At 42.8% G+C, this 19,837-nt stretch overlaps 2 protein-coding genes across 6 annotated transcripts in view; one reads left to right on the forward strand and one right to left on the reverse strand.

The window, feature by feature from the left end:
* On the forward strand, positions 1 to 16,223 carry LOC119376737 (zinc finger CCCH domain-containing protein 3). 2 transcript variants are annotated; one of them, XM_049411115.1, is made up of 10 exons: positions 1 to 219; positions 316 to 408; positions 522 to 1,337; positions 3,057 to 3,150; positions 3,242 to 3,375; positions 3,979 to 4,192; positions 4,260 to 4,421; positions 9,887 to 10,085; positions 12,392 to 12,786; positions 13,012 to 16,223. In XM_049411115.1, the coding sequence occupies exons 2-9, from the start codon at positions 345 to 347 to the stop codon at positions 12,650 to 12,652; spliced, it is 1,944 nt and encodes a 647-aa protein (XP_049267072.1). In that variant the 5' UTR covers positions 1 to 219; positions 316 to 344; the 3' UTR covers positions 12,653 to 12,786; positions 13,012 to 16,223. The 2 variants fall into 2 exon arrangements, with proteins under 2 accessions (XP_049267072.1, XP_049267069.1); XM_049411112.1 differs by having other exon boundaries at positions 2 to 219; positions 16,143 to 16,223.
* The window catches only part of LOC119376720 (probable ATP-dependent RNA helicase DHX35), a 21,649-nt gene continuing 17,924 nt past the window's right edge, over positions 16,113 to 19,837 (reverse strand). For 2 of the 4 annotated variants that reach the window (XM_037646463.2, XM_037646469.2), the window contains exons 16-19: positions 16,855 to 16,984; positions 16,639 to 16,792; positions 16,467 to 16,578; positions 16,113 to 16,389 (exon numbers count right to left, since the gene is read on the reverse strand). In XM_037646463.2, the coding sequence (XP_037502391.1) occupies positions 16,357 to 16,389; positions 16,467 to 16,578; positions 16,639 to 16,792; positions 16,855 to 16,984 (429 nt within the window). In that variant the 3' untranslated portion in view covers positions 16,113 to 16,356. Of the gene's footprint in view, positions 16,390 to 16,466; positions 16,579 to 16,638; positions 16,793 to 16,854; positions 16,985 to 19,837 lie in introns of those variants that run through there. The other 2 variants (XM_049411095.1, XM_049411105.1) reach the window with 2 other exon arrangements.

Genomic DNA, 19,837 nt, shown 5'->3' on the forward strand with positions numbered 1-19,837 from the left:
GGCGCGTAGCGTCTGAGTAGTCTGAGCGGTCTGAGGCAGCGAGCAGCTGCAGAACCGTCACTACCTGGCAGGTTGGTGAAATTGTACTGCGTGTAATGGTTGGTTGCATTAGTGTTGTCATTTCGCTGTTATTAGCGTTGCAATGACTTTGCCTGAGAGCACTGCCCCGAGTTAAAGAAAAAGCTGACGTTCTTGTTCTGGGAGTGTTGGGTCGATTAGGTGAGTAGCATGTGTGTAATATTTGACGGGCCGCATCCGCTCTTGTCGTTCTCTAAAACTAATTCGTATAACTTGCACGTTCATTTTGGCTTTTAGATAGGACTGCTTAGCGACACACCGAGAAGATGGCCAATAGAAGCTCGGATCGTGAGAAGAAGGCTTTGCAAGACGAAATCTCTTATCTCTCACGTAAGCGTCATCGAAACACTGAACAGCGGCTGTTTAGTGTCCAACCAGAGATTAATAAAGGACGTAAAAAAGCGTGGACCTTTCTGTAGCCTCACTTTGCTTCCTACTTCCAGGTTTGATCGATCGCCATCAACGTATGTCAAAACCACGTGGAGGTGCACAAATGAGAGCTTCCAACCGCTACACAAAAGTCAACGCACATGACTCTCAGGCCCGGAGCATCGTGAGCTCGCCAAGAAACTTTGCCAGTGTGCATGGTGCTGGTGCACCCAGTACTACCTGTGTTGGAAACGTTGGCAATCTGTGTTCTCGCACGGCTTACGCGCCTACTGTACAGAGGACCCCACCGCAAACTAGCGCGACTTATAAAGCTCCCACTGTGCACAGGACCCTACCGCAAACTCGCGTGACATATAATGCACCCACTGTACACAGGACCTCACCGCAAACTACGAGGAGGCGATCTTTGTCAACAGTTGTGCACAAGAGTAGATACACATTGAAGAAACTTCACCCTGGAACCACCTCTACTCAGAAGCCAGTGCAGAAGTCCACAGGAGTGTTTCCGAAAACAGCTCAAGGTACCTCATTAGCTATTGGCACCAACACGCCCCCAGCACATTATGGGTCTGTGCGGCAAGCATCAGCTGCTGGGAAATATGTGTATTGTAGGAAGAATACAACGAATGGAAGCGGACTGCTTGATACACGTACTGTGACACTACCAACTGGCTCCACTGGGAGAACACCGCGACAGCTTTCGTCAACTTATAAACTTGTTCGAAACAAATCAAAAGTTGCTACACCACTCAAGAGTCCAAGTTCAAACCTCACTTGTATTGGTGCCAAACGCATTGTGAAAAAGTACAAGGTGAACAATGTAAATAGGTCAAGAACTTCTCAGCAGAGGCCACTTCGATCTCAGTATGGTATGTTTTGTTCCTTGAAAAACTTACTTTCATGCTGATATTTCGTGTTTGTAAGGTCCGCATGTTCTGCATTATTGGAACCAGGGTTGTTTTTCATTTTCACGAGTTTAAAATGAAATTCTTTAGTGCTATATCTTGGGACACAGATTGCCTCATTGTTATGTTAAGCGCAGTAATGCCCATTAAACACAGTAATGTTAGCTAAAATACCACTGTTACAGTGCTCAGCAGATTCAATTAGGCTTGCCATGTCACACAAGTGAACCTAGTGAATTGGCCTCGAGCACTAGAATTGGGGACCTTGTTTCTTGCCATGTGGGTTGAAGGAACAAGTTTTTCAGGCAGTGTGTGTTAATGAACACTGAGACTGTTGGTTCAATTACCATAGTTAAAGGGGTCCTGAACTACTTTTTCAAGTAATCATCGAATGACCTGAATATCGGAGTTTATTGCCTCACGAATTGATTGCCACAAAAAATTTCTTGAATCCGTCAAGAATGTGCAGAGTTACAGATTTTTCACACGCTTTAAGCTCTTTCTTTTCTCATCCCAACGAGTGTGTTGGAAGCTAAGCAGGGAGGGACGGCACGGGGAAAAGAAGTTACGTCAGCGCACGTCATGACTTTGAGTGTGCGTGATAAAACTTGATCGCTCTCTCCTGTTACAATTCCTGCGGGCGTGGATGTGGCTACTCTGTAGCGTTAGCAGACTATGGAGCACGCTGTTAACATGTGGCAGCACCTCATGGCAAGAAGCACATCTGATACAAACGCCGTTTTCGATTTATGTTGGCTATTGGTCAGTGCCATGCTATCTACTGTTCAACGTCAAACTGAAGGTGCCAGCAGCTACAAAGAGTGTGGGCACATGCCTCTGTATGAAAAGAGAGTGCCTAAGAAAATGGCAACTTCGCTCTCCGCTTCTAAACTCTTCTTGCCGCATATGACTGCAAGATTTGACCGAGCTGGATGCGTTTTCTCACCAAGCCCAAGAGGTGGTTGACAACCCCTTTATGGGACTTCTCTAATTGATGATAAAGGGAAACTACTAATCTTATTTGATTTTTCTCATTGCTCTGTATCGAGCACAAGTCGTTTGAAAAACCCACAAGTCTGTTGCTATCCATGTGAGGCTCTATTTTTTGGATGAAAGCTTTTTCCCACAGTACAGTTCCTGAACACTCCTTCCCTGCATTAGCAAGGAACCTTCAGCATATTTTTCCATGACTTACTCTATAGTTGTCCACACATCAGGTCTGTTCACTGAAAGGTGTTACCTCTAAATGCCTTTCTTATTGCTTTCCTGCTACCCCTGCAGATGAAGCACGTGACTGAGTGTTGCAAGTAGAGCAGGTTAAAGGAAACGTTTGTAGCTGAAAATTGGCAGTGTTTACTGCGATGCACCATTTTGTCATGCTGGCTCATTAAAGCTTCGTTTAGACCAATTCCCACAGGTTTCTGTTACAAATGTGCAAGGCTTTTGAATGGAGACTGTAGTTTGTTCTGCTAGTATATGGTCAAAGGTATTTTTGTTGGAAAATACCTTTCTCATGCATGTGCAGCAGTGTTTTTACAAATTGTCATGGTGGATGAACTTTTGTAATGAGTGGCAGTTTTCCTATGTCTTTCATGTAATGTCTCCAATTCATGAGCAGTCAACTAAACATGAAAAGCTTATATTTTTTGATGTTATACCTAGCTTTCTGACATTGCCATTCAGGAAACTGTGCGGCTGCATCTAAAGGGAAGCAGTCTTGGCCTCCGTCATACTCAACCACCCATTACTTCCATGGTCAGAGAAGGAAAATCTCTGGGTAATGTATCATTTCAAGATTAAAAGCCATATTGTGATGTGCCTCTAGCTTTGTTGCATACTCATCTTCTGTTTCATTTTCCTTATTGCAGCAAGCCTACTTCCAGTGCAGGTTCATCCCAAGCACACTACATCAAGATTGGGAATATTACATACAAAGCTTCAAGAAACAAACTTTCTAGAACATTTAAGAGATCCCTCTCATGTAGCCCTGTTTCTCGCAAAGGTGAAGTATGTTTTTTTTTAGAGATTTAATACTGGCTGGGACTTTCTTTTCTTTCTTTTTCCTTAACATATTTCGTTGAGGCACTGTGGACACATTTTTGTTTGTTTTTGTGGGCTGTGACCAGTGCTGAGAAAGAAAAGGCAACAGACGTTAAGCTTTAGTAGAATGCTACCCCCCCCCCCCTGCTCAATTTTTGTTAATTTAACTTGAAATGTGATGCGTATTAAAGGTGATAAACTCTTCAGAGGGAGTACCATGTATGATGAGATGCTGGACATGCTGTAGCGGCACTAATTGCGCAATAATGTTACTTTGTCAATTCTCTTGATGCTTGCAGGCAATAATCGACTTCTGCATGTACTTGTCAGTGATTCAATTATACTATTGCAAATTTGCAGTATGATCAACTGTGCAGGAAATGGATATTTCATTATTTCGTAATTATCACGGCTTGCTAGAGTATGTACAAAAGCAAATTCCTACCACACTATATATCTTGCAATCAGGCGTTCATTGCATTGTAATAAATTATTAGTAATTTGACGCATTCCTCAATAGTTCATTATAATTTGTGCCTGAATAGGATATTTCTCTACTTCACAGCATTCCCTCGTCATGAGCGAGTACTAGCAGTGCGAGGATCTGTCTACATGATGGATGCAGCTGGGAAAGTGCTTCGGCGCATCTCACAGCCGCTGTGCAATTCAGAGCAGACAAATGGCCGAACTCGAATCGACGTAGGTGGAAAGACCTATATTGAACGGAAACCAGGAGTGCTTTCACAGACGCCATCTGCGGAGACAAGGACATACCTCAAGTTGAGTCATCTCGCATATCCTCTGTTGGCTAGTTGTTGATACCTCTGCCTTTTTTTTCTTTTCCAGTCGTACTGTTAACCGCAGTATTCACAGGGTACGCAATGTTGACAGCAGCCAGAAGCTGAAGCAGAAATCGTATTGTATGTTCTTCAATCGGTTTGGCCGCTGCAATAAGGGTGACAAATGTGCTTACATTCATGACCCCGAAAAAGTGGCTGTTTGCACAAGGTGAGCTGAAACAAGTACCAGGTATGCTGGTATCTGTTATGCAAGGTCTCTTCTACAAATGCAACGTGCTGTGGCATGGTTTAAATAGGTCCTGAACCGCCCCTTGGACTTGATGAAAAAACTAGGGGTGGCGAATATTCGAAATTTCGAATATTTTTCGAATAGTGTTTGCTATTCGATTCGATTCGCACTAGAATTTTACTATTCGAACTATTCGAACTTCCCAAAAACAAATACAGTCAACGTCCAATTGAAAGTGACCCCTTCAGATTTTCAATATGCTTCACCTCATCACACTCTCGTATTGCGGCAAAGCTGCCTTTCAAACTCCGTTACGGTCGAACTTGGCCAAGAGACAGTCAACGTCAGATTGAAAGTGGTCCCTAGATTTTCAATATGCTTCACCTCATCACACCCTGGTATTGCGGCAAAGCTGCCTTTCAAGCTCTGTTACGGTTGAACTTAGCCAAGACACAGTCAACGTCAAATTAAAAGTGGTCCCTAGAATTTTTAATATGCTTCACCTGATCACACCACAGTATTGCGGCAAAGCTGCTTATCAAGCTCTGTTACGGTTGAACTCTGCCAAGACAGTCAACGTCAGATTGGAAGTGGTTCCTAGATTTTCAGTATGCTTCACCTCATCACACCCCGGTATTGCGGCAAAGCTGCCTTTCAAGCTCTGTTACTGTTGAACTTAGCCAAGACACAGTCAACATCAAATTAGAGGTGGTCCCTAGAATTTTTAATATGCTTCACCTGATCACACCACAGTATTGCGGCAAAGCTGCCTTTCAAGCTCCGCTCTGGTCGCAAACGTATTAACTCAAGAAAACGATGGTTCCAACATGGAGATGAAAGATGTGGCAGAGGCAGGGGCTCAATTAATGCTGTTTTGGACCTGAAATTTGGGCAGGAAGTCCGAAAAATTGTAAGCCGAAGCTTTTCAGCATCCAAAATTTCACATGTTCTTATATATCAACGTCTACGAGGCAGATTTGGAACTCTGGACTTGAAGGGAGCACACCCTTGTCCGTCACATCAACACATCAATAGGGCTTCCATAGAAGTTGAAAGAGGAGGAGAGGCTGAGGAAATGGCAGCTTTGCCTATCACGTGTAAAGTGTTGTCTGCAACACTTTGGCTGCACCAAATCATGTACATAAATACAAGCCTCTATGTTGCCTCATTCTTGATAAGACAACTATGAAACACCCTGCCAGCGCTTCATCAACCTAGCGAAAAGAAACACTTTCATGTTGCTATTTCATAAGAATATGCTTAGGAATCCTCTCTAACTTTTTTTTCTGCAATTTCGCTTCGAAGTATTCGAAAGATATTCGAGAAATATTCGAGAAATATTCGAAAAATATTTGATTCGATTCGCACTCACACTTCAATATTCGAATTCGCTTCGCACCCAAAATTTTGCTATTCGCACAGCTCTAGAAAAAACATATTCTACGAACAGTAAGCAACTACTATGAACAGCTCAGCCAAATATTGTAGCCCATATGAACAAAAGTTATGGTATGTTGAACATTCCCAGCTTGATCCCAGTTTGACCCAGCTTGACATCGCTCACTTGCAAATGCTCAATGTACCACAACTTTTGTTCATTTGGGTTTAGAACGTCCATTCTTGTTTTACTGAACGCAGTATCCATTCCAGGTTATTTTGATATGCGGATTTGCTTTATAACTCTCACAATTTAGAAATAAATCTTGCTCCTAACAATACAAGAACTGTTTAATAGTGTCAAAGCTACATATTGTATTAGAACAATAATTGCATGCTTGAAATCGGTGCATAAAAATACATAAGCTGTGAAAGTTTAATAACGATATGCTCAAAAACAAAAAACGTGTTTCTGAAGTAGGGTCTCCCCATAAAGGCAGTTACCGCGACAAGCACTGTCCACACAGAGTTGCTTAACAATATCTGCAAGCTTCTCTTTGAGGTCTGAATATTTTTCAGTTTTTAGCCAGTGGAAACTTTTCGCTGTCAACATGTGGCTGAAGATTGCCCTTTGATTGTGCAACTCATGGGCACAAGTTTTGGGCACATAAAATGCGTGATACAGCTATCTTTAGCGTGCAAAACAACTTTTCCTTGACGTGAGCTAGTGCCACGAAAGCAGTGAAGTTCAAATGGTGATGTTGTGACTTGTCAAATAGGTTATCAATTTTTATTCACTTTGGTCTTATGATTAAAGGAATGGTGTACTATGTTAACCCTTTGTAGGTTTGCCTATATGTTTGACGTGATGATATAAAAACCGGCTATGGGTATATTGATATAAACTACAAAGAAGTAGTATAAAACAAATTTCATCAAAATCAAGCCAGTAGTTTACTAAAAAAAAAGTGGGAATTATATGTCCCACTGACTCATGAGTGTTTCAAAAAGTGGGAAAACGCTGTCCCACTGACTCATAAAGGCACCATCTCGTGATTTCATGAATGGGTATTTGCGATGAAGCAGCCGAAGCAAGTGGCACAGAGTGTCAGTTCTCGAGTTGTACTGAGGAAAGTTGTGCGGACCTCATTTCCAGCAGTAGAACACTACCTGCACGTGCGTCTCTTGTGGGCCATCATCCTAGTACTGTGGTCAGTTCCTGTAAAGCTTACTTCACCACATGCACCAACAATTTTTTTTGTCTATTTGCCTGTCGTTGCTTTGGCTATTAAAATTGTCTAGTACGGCTGTTGTCCCTGAATATGTGCCTCCTTTTTAGAAGGCATATGATATCAAGAAAAATATTTCCACGCACCAATATCCACAATTACACTGAGGGATGAGCATGGCAGTTTTGCAGGGGATTGTGTTTCGATGGATTTACCGGTCAAGTTATTGTGCAAATTTACAAAAACACGTGACGTCTGGAAGCTAAAATCGCCTCTCTGAAAAACCAGAAAAAAGTAAATTATCTGGCATTTAGAATGGTAGGTTCTTTCTATCTTTTTCATCTGAAGAAGCTATTCAGAAGCTATCATAAAAAATTTTTTGAAATTCAGCGCCATTGTAACTCTACTTCCGCCCTTCGAAAGCGTGGTAAAAGAATTTTCCTCGAGGTTACGAAAACTTGGGTAAGATATGGGTGACATAGCGTTGCTGTAATTGCAACGGGCGATGTGGGAGAAAATTTTTTCTGCAGACGGGAAAGCAGGACGTATGTGTCCCACTGTCACACAAAGGGTTAAATGACAGGTTAAGTGTATGCATCTTAGGCATACATTACAGCTTACACCTGTGAGTGAGTGTGCAAATAGTGTTTGTCTTGCTGTAGGAGTCGGTATTGTTTTGTGTATCTCTTGAGGGGAGGGTGTGTGTTTGTATGTTCGGCAAATGTTTTCAAAACTTCAAAACAGGAAAATGCGGGCTCTGCATATATGAGGTGCTTTTAAAAGTTATTTTATTAACAGATTTAAAAGAAAAATTGTCTGTGGCATTGAGCACAGGCAATTCTTCTTCTTGAGCTGGATCACTCTTAAGTGTACCTGAATTACAAGAGAAATCTATGGTTATATTACAAAGCTTTGCTGATTATCTTTGTAGCACAAATTTCATTCGATAAATTGTAACTGGTGACTTCAAAAATCGTATCTGCTTGGAATGAAATCTTAATATCGACAAGTTTCGTGAAATATGTCACCATATTTTGCACAAGCCATTCAACTCAAAGCAGTAGTCCACCAAATTGGACTAGTTGGTATAAGTTCTTCTTAAAATGGTTTTTACTGCGCTAGAAACACGACAACAGAAGACGAGAAGAGAACATGTGTGCAGACTCGCAACTGTTGTCAGTTATGAGTCTGCGCACGTGTTGCCTTTTCGTCTTGTGTTTCTAGCGCAGTAAAAAGCGTTTTAAGATAAACTCGAAGCATACAGACACTGTGTGGCTGACAGCTTTTCCCTTTCATGAGCCTTCCTCCACCTTGCAGGCTTCTGTAGAACTGATTTGCCATATTCACGGTCTGCATGCTCTGAGCTGTAAATTAATTAATGCTCACACTGTGGTCTGCTAGCCTTCTGATTAGCTCCGACGGTAGAGCAACCACCCTTGGATTTTCTTTGTAGCTTCATGCTATAAATGGGTGGATGACAGTTTTGTTCCTTTAAAAAAAGGAATTTTTGTTAAAAAGCTCAGGTGGAACAGTACTTCATTTTACCACAGGCTTGACAGTGTTTATCTCAAAATTGGTGCTAGTTTCCAACTTTTACCAAGTGAAATCGCCAAGTGAACTTTGTATATCGCAAGAAGTGCACTAATGTAAAAAAGTTATAATGCTTCTTTGTGAAATTTTGTGAAATAGTCAGTTATGTATATTGATTCGCAATGTACGTAATGTATGCCTCTTGAAGTCCTTCTGCTCAGTCATTAAATTTGTTGTATATGCTCTATAGTAATATTTTTGAAAAATCATGTTAGTATAAAAAAAACATACCCTGTATATGGGCATTAATTTTCAGGATGTAGATGCTGAATATTCACTAGTTTTTAAATGAGTGGCAATTGACATATGTATATCTTGTGCTTCAGGGTATCTGAGCTGACCTTTTAACTGCATGGCGAATTTGGTTCGGACAGTTCTGAGAATCATGCTTGTCTTTTAATAATGTGGTGATTAGATTGTCAGGTTGTGTAGCGAGACTAGAAAGGATACTTGAAATATGACAGTAAAAAAAATGTAGGTTTATCTTATACAAGTTGAAAGGAAATGCGTCAACCAGATGGTGCCGCACGATCTTGTCGTTGCGGTTCTCGTTGGAGGTGAGTGAGGCACCCATTCTTGCAACTTGGCGGTCGGCTACACACACTGCAATACCATTTTCCAACACCTGTCCATGTCAATTGAGTACCTCGGCAGCTGGCAGCACCTCTGGTAGTCCTTGACCCTTATTGTCTGTTAGTTCTCATAAATATTGTGTTTTAAAAAATAAAAACGAGCCATTAAAGGTCATCTTCTTTCCTTGACCCAAAGATGCACTTTTGCAGCCAGGGTCTGGTGCCCCTGTCTTAGATTCGGGTATCAGTGATGGCAATGCCGCAAGTGCTGTTCAGCCGGCATCAACCCCAGTCCTGGAACTGCCCTCTGCCATAGCTTCACAGCAGGCAACCTCAGCAACTGCACTGGGCGGGTGGCCTCATTACAGGCCGTGGCAGGAATGGCTTCCAGCGGAAGCACCAGAACCTTAACAGTGCATTGTACATAAGGGTCTGATGGCTTCGCAGCTCGAGCCTTCTGCTTGTTTACAATGCAGTCTTGCCCGTTCCTAGCCTCTTTTTTCCTCCCTGGTGCTATTGTCTGTGCCAGCTGCTCTAGGCTCACTTTCTCTTTATTTTTTGTTCTTGTATTATCGACAAATTCACAACTCCACAGAGTTCGAAGATTGCAGTGTACTAGTCATAAAAGTGGAAAAAGCAATACTAGGTCCATTCACCACTTATGATTTCCTTACAGATTTCTGCGTGGAACCTGCAGAGTGTCTGACTGCCCATTTTCCCACAAGATTGCACCAGAGAAGATGCCCGTTTGTTCCTTCTTTTTGAAAGGGCGATGTACCAATGACCCTTGTCCGTATCGACATGTCAAAGTCAGCTCAAAGGCAGCAGTGTGTAAAGACTTTGCTGTACGTGGATACTGTGCTGATGGAATCAAGGTGAGGCGATTTTCGAAGGTATAATTGATGTGGAATGCAGACATTGCATTTCACAAAGCTAGTTCTAATCTTTTATTTTTAAGTGGTAAATGCTATACAGATGCACAGTGGCATAAATACAGAAAAATCACAAGGGAAGACATGCACCTTGCCATGGTGGCCATTTTGTTTTTTATAAATATAGGTTTTATTTTTTAATTTTATAAATATCTAAATCGTGCTTTGAAAAAAAAAACAAAAAAAAACAAGCAGGGAAGAGGCACTCCGGAGCCCATCGCTCCAGGCACAAATCCAGGCAATCCAGAGGGCCCAAGAAAGGGCGGAACATCACGGTGTCCCAGCCCCGACTTGGACGCGGCCAGCGGCTTCCGCGGGTCCCCGATAGGGGTTCCCGCGAAAGCTCCTCAGGATCAAATAAAGTTCATTGTCTGTCTGTCTGGTTTCACACCTAGTTGCAGGAAAACTGGTCAGACGGCAGTTGCAGTTTTAATAGTCTTACATCGCTGAGGGGTTTTGCACACAGGTACATACTGCAAGTTAAACAAGCATTAAAAAAAAATTGAATAAGAAATATTTTGTACATTATGAGTTAACGACCACCTAGGAGGTCAATAAAGGCATTCAGCTAGCAATGTCCTTAGGCTTCCTAGCTTTTTGATGTTTTCAGAGGGTCCAAAAAATGAGAGCAAGTTTTCTTGCACGCACTGAGGAATTTTTTGATTAACTCTTGCAACTTTATATGAAATCTACAATGTCTTGATGAAATGTGCCAGGACCATGCAGTTCAGGCATTCCTTCCCCATCACACTATGCAGCCATGCTCTTCAGCCTTCTCAAGGCACTGAACGATCGCTCCGCTTCACAGGAAGAGACTGGCGTCACCGAGATGATCCTGACAACGGTCTCTATTTCCTTAACATACTGTCAGATGGACGTGTGCATGTTTCAGAGTACCGCTGCCACTCCGTCGATGGATTTGAGGCTGTTGTGTTCTTCGCGTAACAAGCGCAAGCGAGACACTTAACCTATATCGATGCTTTTGTATCATTGGATCACATTCACATCTGCTTGTGATGGCCTATGCAGAAGGACAAGTTAAAATGCCCTCTACATCACAATCCCCTTGGAGTCTGGATTAAACCACCTCTCGATGCCCGTTAGAGCTGCATCAATCATTGAAAATAAAGAAATACTGGAGCGTCATTGGTGCAGCTTCCATTTTTGCTGTGCGCCATTGGGATTTTGGTGGTTTCAGCTTGGGCAGTCTCTTCAAACAGTTCATTGAACATCTCATGAGAGCGCAGATGGCGAAACTCTTGCTTCACTGTCTCCATAACTTGGAACATTCCGTGGACTGTTGACGTATGCGTTCAAGTCCTCCAGCACAGAGAACACCCTCAATGCATTTTCCAAAAGAAGGCACATGTTTCCTGACTTTATGCTGCACAAAATGCCAAATATCTTTGCAGACTGCTTGGCTGGTACAGACAATTTGATGGAGTAAGCCGTACTATTTTTTAATGTTCTGCTCAATTATGCAAGGTTAATTAACCAAGTTTTGAAGCAACAAAGCTAGGCGAAAAATTTCAATTAAGAAGTTAAGAACGACACGCTGCCCTGGAAAAGCCAGAAATAAATACTTGAGATCGAGGAAATGCATAACCATCGAACACCTAACATAGGCACGCACACACACATCACCATGCAAGTGCTCCAGCACACTACCCAAACATGGTGAGTGGCAGAGAGCAGCACAGAAACATAAAAAAGGCAGGTTCCGACATGCGCAGGAATAAGAAGTCTGCATTTCCCGCTCTTCTTGTCTTCTCTAAAGAAACTGGTGGTGTCCATCTTTTCTCCTGTGCTCCCTGAAAGCAGGCACAAAAGTACGAACAGCAGCTGTCCTGTGTGTTTTTGTTGAGGACAAGATTCTCTGGCTTTGGCAACTTTATGCATGTTGGCATGGTCTCTCACTATAGCTAGTATGTCTTTAGTGGCCTTTAAGGCAACACTTTAGTACCTGCCTTATGAATACGTCTAGCAGTATCTCAACAAGCCATTTGAAAAGTTTCAGCGATCACAAAGTGTTGGCAACAAACACGCACCTTTGGAAGCTTAATATGCTGTTTTCTTCTGGCAGTTTTGACATTGCAGGTGTATCGTGTTCAGTGCAAGAAGGCTTTTGGAACAAAACTGCAATTTCATGAAGTGAACTTATGTGCTTCTAGAAATGAGAGCTAACCTTCCAGAAGATGGACCTATTTACTACTGTACACTCGCTGTGCTGCCCTGTGTTTTCATTTCAGTGCAAAAAGCAGCACATCCTTATTTGTCCCGAGTATGCTACCAACAAAAAGTGCCCAAGGGGAAACAAATGCTACTTGTCACACCGTGTTCGGGGTACAAAGCGCAAGCACGAGGAAAACTCTTCTGAAGGTGCTACCGAGGACTCTAGCATGCCTGCTGTGCCATTAAAGGCACCAAAAGAAAGGCAAGTACCTCTACCACTGTTTCGTTGCAAGAAGGTAAGGCTGTACAAACTGTGTGCCGAATTTTGCTTTTCATAGCGCAAGCTGTGCTGGTCCCAGTACCACTAAGGAAGATGAGCAGGGAAGTCGGCAGATGTCAAAGGCTCCTCTATTCATACCACTCGAATCTAGTCCACGTTTGACCACACCTTCAGCTGGTATTCGGAAGCAATGTGAGTATACCGTGCCAGTCTTGTGCACATAACATTGGGCTTCTGGCATCGTACATGCTTTCAGGAGGAACATAGCGATTGTTGCAGGTATGAGTGCAAGTGGGAATGTGCAGTAGGCATTTATATTTATTCCTGACAGAGGTAAAGCTGCGCTTTGTTGTTTGTTATGATGCGACGTACTCAATGATTGTCATGCAATGGACCTTCTTTTTTTTTTTTTCATAGATACTGTGGACTGCTACAGTAAAAGCTAGTTGATTCAGATTTCACAGGACTGGAAAAAAATATCTGAATGATTAAATTATTGATGACGTCAAGAAAATAAACAAATGCCTGCTACACCTTTACTAACTGCATGAATCTACAGATCCTGTTACTATTTTACAAAAAGCATTGCGTAAGCTGTCACTTCCTGTGCAATTTAGCCAGATTGGAGACCCGCGTCATCATCAAAGACATGCTCCCTTCCCCTTCTCTTCCTTTTACCTGGTGCACATGGCAGTGTTTTTTTACCAGTGAGCTGGCTGGCAGATTGTCCGTCCATCACAGTGTCTGTGACATAGCACGCCACAGAGTCAAAACAAAACTACTGAGCATTGCATCAGTTGTGAAGGCACACAACCAATGTGGTGGTAAATGCAAATAGGCTCTACGTGTTCTGGCTTTCTTGTAATAACCATATGGTTCCTGCTGATCACTATGGTGATGCGGGTTGCGCCAGTTTGTTTCTGTTGGATGCTGTCTGCATTTTTGCTCTTTTTGATAGCACGTTCACGGTGCTTCGTGCGTGGCGCGCGCTGTTCGGATCATCCAAATTAACCGGGTTGCGGCCAAAAAATGAGGGCTTTACCATGTATGATCATGTGGGCACTTAGGGAGGGCAGAGAAAATCACAGCAGACGCACCGTTTTCAAACATGCCAGCATTTTTTATTGTACCTTAGCATACTATTGCAACGAGGGCACAAGAAAGGCACATGAACATAGACACAGCACTCCAACATGCCACGCCAACAAGCTGCATTGCAATGTTCGTTTAGATACTGGTGCACAGCTGTCGCACCTAATGCACAGCTCTGTTGGTTCTACCAACATTTATGCTACTCTAATAAACTTGTGAGCATGCATCAGAAAAGTTGATTTAATGTTAAAGTATAAATTGTGCAAGTGAATTTGCAGGAAACGTTTGGAATATCAAAAGTATGTGCAATTGTCTCATTTGGCCAGCACCTTTCTGCACTATGCATTAGCCACAAGAACATTCGTAACAACTTCCTTTATTTTGCCCTGCGTGGCAGCACCTCTCTTTCCCCTCAAAGGAGCTGGAGTTATGAGAGATAATTTACTAAGTAAAAATAGAATGGGGATGTTGTAGCGGGCCAGGCCAAGAATCCGCTTGAGCTATATACTGCAGTTTATTCTTGCGTCAGCAGTGATACAGTAACATGGTTACTCATTAATAACTCCTTTTTAAAGAGGCTCAGCCTGTTTCTCAGCAGTTCTGAGCCAGTACGTTGATTAGCATTGGGGTCATCTTCTTTAGCTTTGCTTCTTTTTCAAACATCAGTAGCAACTCTGAAAACAACTCAGTGTGCATGCTATGGAGATGGGTGTTGTAATGTATATGAACACCTTATACACAGAATTGTGGCTACATTTTTGCGATACTTATGCCCGGGAACCTACAAAGCATGCAATGTTGCAATTGCTATGGTTTGGAGAAGTTGCTTTATGTACCGTCGTCCTCATTGTCCAGTTCGTTCAGTCTCCTTGCTGGCTCAATGTTCTTGAAACTACATAATCTTCACGCCCAGTAGTAGACCTGTATGCAGCAAATTATGTACATGTAATCAGTTACGTTATTGGCATGGAAGTACAACAGGCAACACAGGCTTGAGTACTTGAATTTGGCAGGAACTGTTGTCACAGTCATGCAATAAGCAGCCTCGTGGTTCTGTATGTTTTGACAGGCAAACCCGGACATTCATTGTTTCATCATAGTGCTGGATGTTGGCCGACTAATTGAGCTGATACAGCCATGGTTGGATTATGGTGGCCATCTTATCAGTGGCCCTACCTATATTGAGCACCTTCTCCAAGCCATGGCAACTGCAAAGTTCTGCTTTGCAGGGTGCTGAGGTGCAAGCATTGTAACAATGTTGACAGTTAATGCCCTTAGAAGCTAATTAGTTTTTGAAGGAAGTAATTATGATCGGTTACATCTCATTTAGTTAAATAACTATAATGTGTAATTTTAAATGCACTTCATTGCAAAATCACATGTGAAGCCTGTGCCAGAGATACCTTGATTTTTGTCAACTTAAAAATGAAGTACTGCCTTACTCTGCCATGAAATCCCGAGCAAGCGCCCCCCTCCCTTTTTCGGGAGATTTGAAATATGCGCCAATGACTGAGCAAGCGCCCTCCCCTCCCGTCATTTTCACTGTTTTATTCACTGTTTTTATTTGCCCGACTAGGGCGAATAACAATAGTGAATGCGTGCGTATTCAATGAAGCATTTCACTGAAAGCACGCGCGGTTCTTCTGCCGCCACCTTGAATTTTGATCCGTGACCGAGCCCCTGTCCAAATCATGTTGGATTATATTTCACAGCAGGGGGGCACTTGCTCGGTATTTTACGGTAGTTTTGTTGACAACTAGTGAAATGGCCAACACATCTCAAGTGCAGTGACGCCAGCTATACTTCCGTTAACAGCAGCGTTTTGCATCATTCTGCTTTTGTCATGCCACTGCTGATTGTACTCATGCATTGATGCCAATATTTTCAAACTTGTGCTTGCAAAGAAAATGCCACATGTGTGTGCATACATGCACACCCACATACACTAAGCATTTACTGATCCTGGAAGACAGCTTTGTTGATCATGCCATCTAGCTTGAAGATAATGTGCAAACGTAAATCTCTGTTGAGAAAGGGACTGTATAGCATAACTTTTAATTAATGAGATTTTAGAATACTTTTGCTAATTACACTATGTGAAACTTGTTTTTGCTTGGTGAGACAATGCTGCTAAGCAAACCTGTTCTAATGTGATAAGGATGAACTAGTACAAAGTTTTTGAAATAAATTCAAAGCTGCACCAATAATATGTAGTGGCCAGAAAAGCTAGATCCCAAATCTGCTAGATCCCAATTCTTCTGTATGATCGCTTTGCTATTAAATATTAAAAAGTAATGTTTTCAGACAGCTTAGTCTCTGTGATTGGTATCTAGGAGTACTTAGTAAATTGCCCAATAATGAGTTACTTGGTTATTTGATTTTATTTTCTGATGAAGTTTGCAAGCATCCATGCGTCAGCTTACACGTTTTCAGCAGCTTCTAAAACTTTATTTCAGTGACTGGCATTCGGATTCGGCCAAACTTCCTCTCGTAAATTCCAGATCTGGTGATTCTAGTGGCTCCGGTGTTTGGTAAGATGTTTCTGTGATAAATGCGTCAAATGCACATTATGCATACAATAGTGTAGCGTTTTTTTCTTTTGTTTTATGCTTTGGTATTAGCACACCTCTTGGACCTGAACAAATAAAGTGACCGTTTGTGTTGTGCACTTCATAATATGCTTCCTCTTCCAGCATCTGTGTCCTGCAACACAATGGGAAACAGTGTGAACAGTTGTACAGTTGTAAATAAAAAAAAATGTGTTATGAAATTCTGCGTACTGTGCCATATTGATAAAACCCTGGTGCAAGCTCATACAGCCATGATGACTCAACCACAGTGACATTCCTCATGAACTCCCTGCTGGTGTAGATGAGCTCTCCAAACACAACCCTGAAAAACCAAAATGATTGGAAAACGAGCAGCAAGAAAAAAAAGTTTGAGAGTCCTCACCACTTGGGCTGTTTCTGTGTGTACAGCACAGACGTGGGGTGTATGGCCAGTGGATGATCTCCACAGACAGTGCGATATTCTCCAGAATAATGTAGGTATGCAGCATTGGCAAAATGCCCTGCTACAATACATCTGCACACCAAGTCTGTATCTCCTGCAGTTAGAAATGTTTAATGAAATCAAAGCTACAGCTGTGCAAATGTGAATTTAACGCACCTTCACAAGAGAGAAGGGGTACTTGATGTTTCTGCAGCAACTTCCGCAACTGATTTCTGATTTCAGTAGCTCTCACAAGACCATTGTAGTTCAGGTACATTTGGCCGCACCACTGCTTGTCTTTATTTTTCTGGAAAAAAAACCCCAGGCGTTAAGTTCGAGACTTGCCAATATATTCAGTATATTGGCTAAACCAAGAAGTGATCTAGGCCAGTATTTTATAGCGATACTTTTTTTTTTTTTTTTTTTCATAGTTTTCGCAGTTGGCCAGTGGTCAGGGCGATGGTCTGCCCACGTCGTCAATGGGATCAGCTGGATAAGACGAGCGTAAAATTGAGCGTAATGCATTGCTTCAATACTGTTCCTGTGCACAAATTTACCTCCATAGAAACAGCTGCCATGCTAAGGGACAGTTGCTGCTTTTGCACTATACTGGAAGTAGAGGTGCACCAAGGGCTTCACAAGCTGATCCCAGTACTCCTGCTAGTGTTGCACTGGCTACGTTACACTGCAAAACCAGCAATTTATCTGTAGATGTCCAAAACAGGGACGCACAAATAGTAAATGATCTGTTAAGAAAGAATGTAAATCTGAAAAAAGACTGGCAGTAGTACAGTTTTGCAAGTGCTGGATTGCGGAGCTGCAGCTCCTGAATGCTAACAAAAAAAATTTGTGGTGTGGCCACTTTTGTAGGCTTTGTATTTGCTAAGGGAATGGCACATGATGGGCAAAATATAGTACAATTTCACAAAGGTAAGCCTTGGCTTTTTATCCAGTTTTGTTGATATGCAGAATAAACCAGACCAGTGACTCTTGAAAAAAATCACACCATCTCCCGCTAAAGGGGACCATGAGGCGATGCGAAGCCGGAGCACTTGCACGATAGCGTTCCGTTGGCGTTCGTTGGGCATGCTACCGACCTCGTGTCGTGGAACGCGAAGAGGGACGCTACGCGCGTCGTATCTTCCATCTAGCCTGGCCGTTAATTCTCACAGGGCGAGCGGGGAACGCCGTCGACAGGCAGGCGAGAGGGGGGCAGCGTAGGAGAGGAGTGAGAAGGGGAGGGGACGCGCATGCGCTCGAGCTCATCGCGGCGTTGCGCAGGAGAGAATTTCGGCATGTCGAGCTCGCGTTTCAGAGGAAGAGTGAAAAGGGAGAGGGAAGGGGGAGGGGAGAGGGAAAGAGGAGAGGGTATGCGCATGCGCAGTAAGGGTGGTCACGCCGCACACCACCACCACCACCGGATTGAGCTCCGCCTTAAGATACTTCGCATCTAAAAATGACTCTGTGGGCCTGCTTAAAGACAAACTCCGGCGATTTTTTGGCCATGTCAAAGTAATGGTGCTTTTATGTTCCTGAGACACTCCTGTTACGGGCCCGATAGCAGAAATACTCTGCAAATTGGAGAATAATTTTAAATAAGCAAAAAAGTGCAACACCGAAACCGAAACCCAACCGAGTGTACTGTCTACGTATGACGTAGACGTTACGAACGAACCGGAAGTCGTGCAGGGCATGCCGGTCACGCCGGCGCGGAGTATGAAAACTGTGACAGCCGGGACGTCCAGCGAAGCGCCGGCCAAACCAACGCTGTCTGTCGCCTTGTGCACAGCAGACGCTCGCTGTAGCGGCCTAAGCGCCGAAGTTAGCGGTGCCCTCGGCTGCGTCACTTCCGCCGCCTTGCCAACACTGACATCACAGACGCAATGTTGCCAATATTTGTGGGAAGCCAGGAGGGCGTTTGCAGACAATCTTTAAAATTCATTTGCAAACAATCTGCACATGTCTCAAGCCTGTAATTTGGCATAAATGACGGAAACGTGCAAAGGAACGTACCCAGCGAATTTCACCGAGATCCATCGACCTCGAAAAATCGCCAAAGTTGGCCTTTAAATTGTTTAATATAGTAACCCATACATTGTGAATCTCCCCTCAAAGTACTGTGCATGGCGACGAGCATGATGCACTGCACTTGTGTATGAGTACAGTGCATCATGTACACATCTAGCGGCCCTTTAAAAATGATAAATATGAAACTGGACAACCTCAGTCTGTTGTGCAAAGCCTTTGCAAAAATGCAACGCACACACTGGATAAATATCCCAATAGTCTTTAGCATAGCATCCTATCGCAATGCATTGATGTGGTGTACAAGGATGTAAATGTATTATAATAGTTTTTTCATCAAAGATGTAACCCGTGAGAGAGCTGATAAATCTAGAGCAGTTTAGCATATTGCAAGCAATTGGTGTCTGGTCTTCAGAACTACCCAGGGCTGGAAGTCTGTCGCTCACTTTTTATGAATGCTGTAACCAAAGCAGGAGATTATGCTTTCTGATTTTGGTAGTATGAAACGTGGCTCCGCTAACGCCTGACCTTGCCTTTCTACAATACTATTATTAGTTACTTGTGGGACACCACAAATAAACTGGTCCTGTGCCATGTCTAATACCAAAGGTAATGGGAACAAGCAAAACTAGTGTTTAACTTGCTCTGCACAAAATTGACTGAAAAGCATAGTGCAGGTGATACACCCTACTCTGTCAGTCAAATTGAGAAAGGTGCTGCATATTCTAAAAAATTGCAGACAAATCAAAGAAATCCACACTTTTACATAACTGGATTTTAAGCATACATTAATTTCTTGGAGAGCGTGATCTCTCTCGCTGTTTATCAATACATCATTTATGTTATATGCTGATATCGCCACTACTTGTAATAAAGGATCATTCACATCGGCAACTCTCGGATGTGGCAAATGTTCTAGCACACTGAAGTCACAAAGGAAGCGATTTCAAGCAGTGGTGAATGGTCACTGTCACTCTAAAAGAAACCGTTTTGGGTCAGTTGCTCAATGATTTTGTATAGTCATGCGACTGCTATATTGAACAAGCCCATTGAGAAAGCAGTGACCACTTGAGCGTGCTAGAACATTTGCGACCAACTTGGTCACACAATCTTTGAGTCACCAATGTGAATGTGT

Source organism: Rhipicephalus sanguineus, chromosome 1, assembly GCF_013339695.2.
Source record: "Rhipicephalus sanguineus isolate Rsan-2018 chromosome 1, BIME_Rsan_1.4, whole genome shotgun sequence".
NCBI classification, from domain to species: Eukaryota; Metazoa; Arthropoda; class Arachnida; order Ixodida; family Ixodidae; genus Rhipicephalus; species Rhipicephalus sanguineus.

Excerpts from the sequence above, each read along its gene's own strand:
- LOC119376737 (XM_049411115.1), top strand. The coding sequence starts at position 345 with ATGGCCAATAGAAGCTCGGATCGTGAGAAGAAGGCTTTGCAAGACGAA. Across the intron at positions 4,193-4,259 it reads GAGACAAGGACATACCTCAA|TCGTACTGTTAACCGCAGTA; the intron begins GTTGAGTCATCT and ends TTTCTTTTCCAG. Across the intron at positions 10,086-12,391 it reads ACTGTGCTGATGGAATCAAG|TGCAAAAAGCAGCACATCCT; the intron begins GTGAGGCGATTT and ends TTTTCATTTCAG.